Source organism: Halichoerus grypus, chromosome 6 (assembly GCF_964656455.1).
Source record: "Halichoerus grypus chromosome 6, mHalGry1.hap1.1, whole genome shotgun sequence".
Lineage (NCBI taxonomy): Eukaryota > Metazoa > Chordata > Mammalia > Carnivora > Phocidae > Halichoerus > Halichoerus grypus.
In genome coordinates, this window is record NC_135717.1 from 140,745,056 (window position 1) to 140,756,424 (window position 11,369).

The 11,369-nt window shown below is 35.9% G+C and overlaps 1 protein-coding gene across 2 annotated transcripts in view; it reads right to left on the minus strand.

Annotated features, from left to right (window-relative positions):
- The window catches only part of PAWR (pro-apoptotic WT1 regulator), a 105,329-nt gene that overhangs the window by 23,311 nt on the left and 70,649 nt on the right, over positions 1-11,369 (minus strand). For both annotated transcript variants that reach the window (XM_078076349.1, XM_036098848.2), the window contains one exon: positions 5,107-5,141. In XM_078076349.1, the coding sequence (XP_077932475.1) occupies positions 5,107-5,141 (35 nt within the window). The remainder of the gene's footprint in view (positions 1-5,106; positions 5,142-11,369) is intronic.

Sequence of the window (11,369 nt, forward strand, 5' to 3'; positions counted from 1 at the left end):
TCGCTTTCATGATTATAAAGATAACCTTAGATCTTGTTGGATTTGAAGATTATAAGAACAAAAGTTATTTTCCCATACTGTAGCCAGAATGAAAGTAAAGATAGCTGAGCAAACTCTGAAATCCAAAGCCACGTGAAGAGAAGTTACTTTGCAAAACAAAAACAAAAAAACTATGTTAAACAAAAAAAATCCAGTTACTGGTAACTTCCAGTTACTTGGGAGTCAAAATAAGCTAAATCAAACTCTGAATCAAACACTCTACATTCTACCCATACTAGACAAATTAATATTACCATGAGGTAAAGCAACATATGTTGATAAGATCAACCAATTAATATGTCTGATCTCACACAAGTCATTAAATTTCACTGTGCCTCAGTTTGTTCATTTGTAAAATGGGGATAATAAAACATCTCCCTCATAAGGCTACCAGGAGAATTAACTGAATTAATGTATAAGGAAAGTACTTTGAATAGTGTATGGTACATAATAAATACTATATAAATCTTAGCTAATAATATTTACAGCATAGATAAAAAATCACAGATCCAAAAGGGAACCATTAGGTCCACAAAATGTACCAGTATCTCAATTACTTTTAAATTATCATTTTTTGATATTCACATTCATTTGTAATATCCATTAACCAGAAAAACCACAGCTAGAACATATAGCTATTGTCTGCCTTACAGCATTTGGTAAAATACAGAATATATTAATACAAAAATAAGACATTTTGAGAAGGAATATATTTCCTTAGAAAACACATATAGTCCAAGAACCCTGGTTTCTCTTCAGTTACTGGAAGATACATTTGGTCTTTAGTCTGTAATTCTCACCTTTAAACAATTTGGCTGATTGTTTTGGTTTGATCCCTAAACAGCAAACCAAAGAAATTTCTTGTGACTCAGTGGTTCTCAAAACACATGTGCAATCAAACAAGAACTACTGGTTTTAAAACAATGGTTATAAAGAAAGTGCCATTTAGAAAAAAGCTGCAACATCTTACATCTTTGCATGAAAATTTTCTGAATAAATTATTCACCTTCTAAACTTAAATAGGTTCTATGTAATTTCCTATGGAAGATCCTAAGAATTAAGTGACAACTAAAGGTTTGAACTTCTTTGTTTGGTAGTTCAAAACAACAGATGTGAGATAATATCTGAGATAGAAATAATCTGAAGTGGGGCGCCTGGATGGCTCAGTTGTTAAGCATCTGCCTTCGGCTCAGGTCATGGTCCCAGGGTCCTGGGATCGAGCCCCACATCGGGCTCCCTGCTCGGCGGGAAGCCTGCTTCTGAACCCTCTCCCACTCCCCCTGCTTGTGTTCCTGCTCTCGCTCTCTCTCTCTCTCTGTCAAATAAATAAATAAATAAATCTTAAAAAATAATTAATAATCTGAAGATATAGTATCTTTTAAAAGTGATCCCTCTTTTTTTTCCAAAAGGAGAGTTATCTGAAATCAAATGGGAAGTTATGATACCACATATGTGAATGAATGGCTGTGGCTCACACTAAAGTCAGCTGGTAGATGTTTGAGGTGTGTGTTTTGTGTCTTCCTACATGGTTCAGTTGATCTGGGTACAGTTTTCCGTGTTTACCGAGTGTTTCTTTTTTTTTTTTTTTTTTAAGATTTTATTTATTTATTTAACAGAGACACAGTGAGAGAGGGAACACAAGCAGGCAGTGGGAGAGGGAGAGGCAGGCCTCCCACTGAGTAGGGAGCCCAATGTGGGGCTTGATCCCAGGACCCTGGGATCATGACCTGAGCCGAAGGCAGACGCCTAACGACTGAGCCACCCAGGCGCCCCTTACCTAGTGTTTCTGATGAACAAAATTGTGTATAAGCAAACACAAAATTTGTGTTATGGTCAAATTGTTCCCTAATATATCCACTGGGACAAATTTGAGTTTCCAAAAACATGTATTATAGCAGAACTGACCGGAAGAGAATGTTGGCTCTTAAGGAAAAGAACTGTAGTCACGTTTTGTCCTAATAAAGAATTGGGGAGCACCTGGCTGGCTCAGTCAGAATAGCATACAACTCTTGATCTCAGGCCCATGTTGGGTGTAGAAATTACTTAAATAAATAAAACATAAAGAAATTATGGGTCCCCAAAGCAGTTATAATGAGTGTCTCTGTTATATTTATGCTGTACTTCATTGAAAGGGCGAAAGAGACTGCTCTGTTGATATCAGCCATTCTCTTTAAAACTTAAAAGTTGAAGACACTCGTGTTACATTAACTAAGGAGCAAACCAGAATGCAGTATCATTCATCCATCATGCTCACCGTCATACAAATAAAAAAGCCTAAAAAATAAAGTGGAAGTAAAAAATAAAAATAATGTTAATAATGACTAACTTGGATGGTAGGGTTATGAGTGGGCTTGCTAATTCAAATCTTCAATAGTGAGGACTGCCTTTAAAAAAAAGAAAACAATTTTTAAATTGTATAAAAATTCTACCATGATTGTTTTTAGTAACTGCAAAAAATTATAAGGGAAGAAAAGTCCTGATGAAGGTACACACATTATAGTTATAGAAAGAAGTACAATAATAACATGAAACACTACAGATTTGAAATAGGATTTTGCACCTATGTTTTAGCTAAGATAATGTTTATTCTTTCTAATATTCATATTCTGATATGTCCATGCTCTTTATAAAAGCAAAACCTTGTAGTGCCTGGGTGGCTCAGTCAGTTAAGCTTCAGATTCTTAATTTCAGCTCCAGCTCCTGTCAAGATTATGATCTAACTGACCTTGAGATCAAGCCCCTTGACAAGCTCAGTGGGGAGTCTGCTTCTCTCCCTCTCCCTCTGCCCCTTCCCCCACACTCATTGGCGGCACACACCCTCTCTCTCTCTCTCTCTCTCAAATAAATCTTTAAAACAAAAAATAAAACGAAAACCTTGTCATATTTCCTCTCTTGTAACTTAACTAATTTCTGCTCAGAGAGAATGTGGTATAACAAAGGGTTCACTGAACTAAAGCCTTTTTCCTCACTTTGGAAAGAAGATACCTGTCCTGCTGCCTGATGGGATTATTGTTGGGGGAGAGGACTTAGAAGCACTTCTGACTCCATAATTACTTAATAAAATAATTAATACTGCATTAAATATATTTGTGAAAACAAAGGAACCAGTTAATTACTATGTGAGAATGATAAAACTTACTATTTGTCTTAACTTGCTTCCCATATTTTTTAATCAGAGTCATTCCTGATGGCTTAACTACATACATACATAAAAATGGTAAATTATATACCCAGGTTAATCCTGCCCTTTGCAAGTCACGTCTTGCCTTTTTTTTTTTAAGTGTATGACAGTTTTATTTAGATACACATTGAGTAGGGTATCTACAAGCACCCATCTAATAACCTGTGTTGCCTTTTTAAAAAAACTTTATTTTAACCAATGTACTATAAACTTAACCAAGTAAGCATATTAAGAAAATCACACATTGAAAAAAACAAAACCAAACCACCTACAAATAGATGATACTGATTCATCTTTCCTAAATCTTGAGTTGCAAGAATTTCATTAATTCCCACCTCCAAATAGTCTCTAAATATTTTTTTTTTAAAGATTTTATTTATTTGAGAGAGAGAGCACAAGCAGGGGGAGGGGGAGAGGGAGAAGCAGACACCCCTCTGAGCAGGGAGCCCAATGTGGGGCTTGATCCTGGGACTCCCGGATCATGACCTGAGCCGAAGACAGCCACTTAACCGACTGAGCCACCCGGGTGCCTCTAAATATGTTTTAAAAAGGAAATTAGTCAATATCTAAGAGATGCTCTAGATAAACAAGAGTTGATTCGATTAAATACAGTCTAACTAGAGTGTTTAACAGACTCAATGCTCAAAAAGTACATTCTTGATATTTGTAAGAAAAAATTAAATATTTAATTCATAATTTATAAGAGCACACATACAACTAGTTTTGTGGGTTTTGTATCCTCCAATTAACTTTTTAAGAGTTTGTCTAGCTGTGTACAGTATATCATAAAGTTATTTGGTACACTGGAAACATTTTCTAACATATGAGGCCAAATTTCTATTCTCTAGGCAGTCTTCCTTTTAAACGCCCAACAGTCAGCAGACACCCTCATCAACAACATCCATTCTCTAGTCACTGCTACAACGTGCTGACAGATTAATGAAAGTAATGAACTGCTGATGTACAATTTAACAAATTCCTCTCAATAAGGAATTGATAATTTCAAATTAGATTCTAGATTTTGTTTAATTTTTTTAGTTATTTTTCTTCTTTTTAAACAGTATTCAAACTACGAGTTGCTGTAAGTCAGTGAATAATGACTAGAAGCTTTAAAAAATGTTTATTTTATAACAGTATTAAATAGGGCTAAATCTTTGAAAGCTGAAAATTAACAAAACATGCTCTAGGTCATGAAAATTTAAAAAGTACCAGTATAGGAACAGGTCCCAAGCAAAATAATGGTCTGAAAAGCTTAAAAAGAGAAACATACATGACGGAAAACCAATCTTCTTCCTGATTTAACACAATGAAATGTAAACTAAGCTTTTGGTGAGTATTTATAAGAAAATTATTCCCTGTTGATTCTACTTAAAGAACACTAATCTGAAAAGTGTCAATTATAACTCAAGGTTTACTATTTAATAAGTAAATATTTATACATTTATTAAGTTACTGAAATTTATCTTTATCCCCAAACCAAAAACTAATGATAAAAATGTTTTCGGTTTGTGAATGTGGCATGGAAATAAGCCAAATCAAAGCTATTTGACTGGTAATAATTTCTGGCAAAAGAAAAGAGATTCTTTCCAGTTTAAGCTATTCATGTTAAGTAAAAATTATTAAGCAATGTATAACTGTTAGACACTTAAAAGAATCACAGGTTTCATTATACCTAAATCAAAATTAGTCAGAAATGAAAATTAAAACAGAAGCAGTAGCAAACATACAAAGTTCACCTGAGACAGTTTCGCTTTCCTACTCAATTGTTGATTATTTTGGTTTTTCAACAAGCTGCTTGAAACAGTTCTAGTTAGTTAGGCCACGGTCAGACAGATATTACAGTCATGTTTGTAATATGTTGTAAGTTAAAACTTAGGGAGTCTTACCTTTTATATCTGCCTGAAACTGTTCTAGATGGGTCCTGTAAAGCAAAAATAATGACATCAGTTTGGGTGTGTTTACAAGAACACAATTCCACATTATATAAAAGTTAATAATGTTTAACTTTGAAAGAAACTAATTTGGAACAAATATCATTGCTTTAAAAAATTGACAGTGCTGGTCAAACAAAATAAGACTCTACATCTGATTTCTCAGACAAAAACACTTTTTTAAAATTATATTTCTAATTCAGAAGATTTTTAAAACTCAGAAAATTGAAAAAGGAAGCATCATTCATCAACCAATCAGCTTAAATCATTTTTGGAAGCCAATGAGCATTTAAAAACACAATTAGAATCAAACACACAATATATATATACATGTATCTCTCCCTTCTGCTTTTTTTAATGCCCTCAATTAAAAAAAGATTCACCCCAAATACATATAATGATTAATGCTTATTTTATTTTTTTTATTTTTATTTTTTTTAAAGATTTTATTTTTATTTATTTGAGAGAGAGAGAGAGAGAGAGTGAGAGAGAGAGCGCAAGAGGGGGTAGGGTTAGAGGGAGAAGCAGACTCCCCGCCGAGCAGGGAGCCCGATGTGGGACTCGATCCCGGGACTCCGGGATCATGACCTGAGCCGAAGGCAGTCGCTTAACCAACTGAGCCACCCAGGCGCCCCGATTAATGCTTATTTTAAAAGACAGCTAAAAATTAAAAGTAAGAAAGTACTCTTTATGCTGATTGTATGCTATCCAAAAGAAAGGTTGCTGAAAGTTAACATTAACCACTGGGGTGGGGAAATTATTACCTTGCAATTTACCGGGCAATTTTCTGTTCAATCTTTTTTTTTTTTTAAGATTTTATTTATTTATTTGAGAGAGAGAGAGAGTGCGCACCTGGGAGCAGGGAGAGGAGCACAGGGGGAGGGGGAGGAAGGGGGAAAGAATCTCAAGCAGACTCAGCACAGGGTTTGATCCCTCCACCCTGATCATGACCTGAACCGAAACCAAGAGTCACACTTAACCAACTGAGCCACTAAGGCATCCCTGTTCAATCTTTTTTTTTTAAGATTTTATTTATTCATTTGAGAGAGAGAGAGACAGCAAGAGAGAGCAGGAGCGGGGAGGAGAGGGAGAAGCAGGCTCCCTGCTGAGCAGGGAGCCCAACGCAGGGCTTAATCCCAGGACCCTAGGATCATGATACCTACCCGACTGAGCCACCCAGATGCCCCAACCCCTGTTCAATCTTTTAACAGCCAAGGCTCTCCAAATATTTTTTGCAGTTTCATTTTAATAAAATCAGTCAAAATGAAATGATGAGTCTTTTTAAAAACTTATCATTCTTTTCTTCTAGTTATCATTTAAAGTATTCAAGAAAGACTCTACAGTTAAAGAATGTCTGATGTTATAATCAGAGAATCCACTCCCTTTATAAATAAGATGACCAGATTCCAGACTAAAACAGCAAATGCTGATTGCATGGTGCAATAAAGGTCATAATCAATGTAGAGGAAACAGTATAGCAAACCATATGGTTAAGAGTTAAGATTTAGATCCAAGTTTCAACCAGACAAGCTTCAGTAGCTATGAAGCTATGGATAAGTTATTTAACTTCTACTAGTCTCAGTTTCCTCATCTCTAAAATAGGAATAACAATGTCAATGTTACTGGATTATTGTGGGGATTAAAGGACATAAGTGAGTAAAAAAATTACACAACTCCTTTACAATAGGCTTACAATTTAAATTTTGCAGCTAAGATTTTTTTTAAACTGGGATACAGAAAAATCTTTACCAATTTTTCTAAGTGGAATTTTAGTAAATCTGTCTCAATTATTCCAAGTCAGTATATTCCCATTAGAACAGCCTAACCTACTTATTTAAATAAAAGTTTACCTCAATTTTTCATGTCCGGCATATATCTTATTTTCTGGAAGATGGGGATTCCCACCTTTGATTCCTTTTTCCCCCAAACCCCAGCTCAAATAGTATGCCATAAATATATATCGACAATGTATGGAAATAACTTCCCTAAGTAATCTGCCACTACAGAAAAGTACCACTTTGGAATTAACCAGTTGCAGAAAGTAACCAGGTGACAGATAGGATACTAGAAGTGTCCGTATGTATGGGCTTGACCCCTTAACAGATTACCTCTGAGGAAGTTATGCTTTGACAGCTGGTTTCAAGACATTTTAACTCTCCCCACCTTGGCATCAGCTGTTCTTACAGAAGGGAGTAACAAAGCCTAGCAAGTAAACTTAAAGAGTTTCTTATTAGCTTGTATTAAAGTGGCAGTCCCTAAAGATGGGGCAGATGAATCTTTGTACTTTATACATCAAACATGTAAACAAATCGCCTGTTTACAAAAATATTTCTAATAATTAACAACAAAAAATATACTTTGTAAAAGCTAGCCTTTAAGTTATTTTTAAAACCATAATAACCAGATTAAAATGTTTAATCACTGGTTATTTAGATAAAGCAGAAAGAAATACTAAGCTTGTGTCTATCCAAAGTACACTTTACTGAATGCAGATGATTATGATTTCATATGAAACCTTTACCCCTAAATTTTCACAAACAGTACTCAACTAACATTTTATAAAGGTTTTCATTTATAAATTTCCCTAATCTTACTCTACATGAACTAAAACTAAGACATAACATTAAATGATGTCCATCTAAACATGAATTAGAAAAAAATGTTAATGCCATAGGTTCCAAAACAACACTCTCTCTCAGTTTGGTTATAACTGAAATATTTTAAAACATGACATCAGCTTGATTGCCCAGACTACATTTTACTGAACTGGAGTAAGCAGAATTGCTAAATGAGAATAGCCTTTATTGGATTTACTGATTTGTGGGTTACTGGTCACTGACTGAAATGATATGAACAACATTGCAATAAATCATATTTACGAAGATTAACTAGGCATTTTCCTAAATACGGTAAAAACTTTGATTAATACAGATTTAGAGCAGAATTTTAACAACTATAGAAATGTGAAATGAAGGCTGTTTTCAGCAACACTAAACTATAGTGGCATTATACTAATTTTATACTTTGACACAATTATAAATGACTTAAAGTCAGTATAAGAGAAGTTTCTAGGGGCGCCTGGGTGGCTGAGTCATTAAGCGTCTGCCTTCGGCTCAGGTCATGATCCCAGGGTCCTGGAATCGAGCCCTACATCGGGCTCCCTGCTCAGCGGGAAGCCTGCTTCTCCCTCTCCCACTCCCCCTGCTTGTGCTCTTTCTCTCGCTGTGTCTCTCTGTCAAATAAATAAATAAAATCTTTAAAAAAAAAAAAAAAAAAGAGAAGTTTCTAGTTAAGTATACTAATAAGGAAGTTATATAATGTCAGTTTTCCGTATTTCTCACAGCTTTTTTTTAAAACAACTAGTCACTTAAAACATACCTCAATGAAGTTTCACACACTATTTTCTATATAGCTAGTATAGAAATCGGTAAAATAAGAACTCTGATCAAATCATTCCATGTTCATGTCCAAGATGTGTAAACAATTAGAATTTAGGCTTATTTCAATATAACTACTGTTTCAATAGTGAAGATTCTGAAGCAGACAGAAGAGACTTAAGCTTATTCTTTATTGGTAGATTTATATAGGGTCTTTTATTAGTTTACATATTTTGTAACTAAATGTTATTTCACAGTAATTCTAGTAATCATATTACATTCCTTAACAATGGAATGTTCCCCCTCCTACACTGTTGGTCGGAATGCAAGCTGCTGCAGCCACTCTGGAAAACAGTATGGAGGTTCCTCAAAAAGTTGAAAATAAAGCTACCATACGACCCAGCAATTGCACTACTGGGTATTGACCCCAAAGATACAAATGTAGTGATCCGAAGGGGTATGTGCACCCCGATGTTTATAGCAGCAATGTCCACAATAGCCAAACTGTGGAAAGAGCCAAGATGTCCATCGACAGATGAATGGATAAAGAAGACGTGGTATATATACACAATGGAATATTATGCAGCCATCAAAAAGAATAATATCTTGCCATTTGCAACGACGGAACTGGAGGGTATTGTGCTGAGTGAAATAAGTCAATTAGAGAAAGACATGTATCATATGACCTCACTGATATGAGAAATTCTTAATCTCAAGAAACTGAGGGTTGCTGGAGTGGTGGGGGGTGGGGGGTGATAGACATTGGGGAGGGTATGTGCTATGGTGAGTGCTGTGAATTGTCTAAGACTGATGAATCACAGACCTGTACCTCTGAAACAAATAATACATTATATGTTAAAAAAAAAAAAAAGAAGAAGAAGAAGATAGCAGGAGGGGAAGAATGAAGGGGGGAAAATCTGACGGGGAGACAAACCATGAGAGACTATGGACTCTGAGAAACCAACTGAGGGTTCTAGAGGGGAGGGGGGTGGGGGGATGGGTTAGCCTGGTGATGGGTATTAAAGAGGGCACGTACTGAATGGAGCACTGGGTGTTATACACAAACAATGAATCATGGAACACTACATCAAAAACTAATGATGTAATGTATGGTGATTAACATAATAATAAAAAAAAAACAATGGAATGTTCCCCAAACTGGATAGGCTATGTTAGTATGAGAACTAGCATTAGAAGAAATTGGGAGGAGTGGTAGTCTGCTTCTCATGTGCATTCAAAATGGTCATTTACAGATGGAGTTTAAAGTGATTTCTAAACTCTTGCCAAAAAAAGAAAATTGGGTATTTCTTGAATGAGAAATATTAGAGAGAAAAAGCAAAATCAACCTCTATAGTGCAGCAAGGGTCTCATAATTTTAAGAAGGAAATGCTTGATGTTTTTACACATTAAATATACAAATATAAACTTCACCTCAGATTTGTTAACTAGAAACCTCTGTATTTCTGTGGCAACAAAGACTTCCAAGCAAAGGATGACAACTCAGTAATTACTATACCTGTTAAAGTTGACAACTGCATTCTAAATGGGGGCAGGAGGTAGGAGATGTACCAGTACCACTGAAACCACTTATAAAAACTACAACTGTTAAGAATGACATTGGTCTTGGGGCGCCTGGGTGGCTCAGTCGTTAAGCGTCTGCCTTCGGCTCAGGTCATGATCCCAGGGGCCTGGGATCGAGCCCCACATCGGGCTCCCCGCTCAGCCAGGGGCCTGCTTCTCCCTCTCCCACTCCCCTTGCTTGTGTTCCCTCTCTCGCTGTGTCTCTCTCTGTCAAATAAATAAAATCTTTAAAAAAAAAAAAAGAGTGACATTGGTCTTAAAAGTTTCAAAGACTATGTAATTAGACCTTCCAATAAACCCAAAGCCTGTTATACAACTGATTTAAAATATACTTTGCCTGAAATAATCTTCCTTACAATGGGATGGTTTATATTACTAAAGGGAGGGGGAAAGACCTATATAGCACTTAGAAAATGCTGGCAAGGCACAAACTGTTTTGTGTAAGTTTAAATAAAACATTCTGCTTTAGTCAAGCTTAGAATGATCAGTAAGGAAATCCCATGAATTGTCTTTACAGGTGCAGTGGCAGACAGAACTTGTAAAGTATAAACAAATATAAAAGCATACGTGAAATAAGATCAGAGAAATACAAGACCAGCTAAATACAGCAAAATAATACTGAAGTTATTCAAATAAACTAATTACTGACAAAGCCATAGCCCTTAATAAAATTATGGCATAACATGCTAACTGACCCTCAGGACTAACTTAAAGTACCTATACTGGTAGACATAATGTAGCAAAGTAACACTGCTGAAGATGAATGCAGAACAAAATATCTGTAATGTATAATTGATAAAATAGCTAAGAAAATGGAAAAAACAAGAACTTTATCAAATTAACAAAGATTAAAAAAGGAAAAACTCACCACTCCTCTTTCCTTTCTGAATGATTCAGTCCTAAAACCATTAGGTGTGGCAGAGCTAGATGGGGAGGAAACATAGTAGCCCAAACCACGGTATCAGAATACTGGAGCCCTACATGAAGAGGAGCTGCCTGGCATAGAGAATCAGAGTCCAAGCAAACTGACGAGAACATCCATACAGCAGGGGGACTTGGCGTGGCCTGAGAAATCAGAGCCAGAGCAGAAATGAGGGTGTCTACAAAGCAGGAAAGGGAAGGCAGACTATCAGTCCTGAGACAATGTCAGAAGGGAGACCCATGTAGGGGCCCAAGAAGGGTGTGATGGTCATTCATTCAAGAGGGTGGCACAGAACAGAGTTTTAGAGCCCCAGAAGGGTAAAGAAAACAGCATGGCAT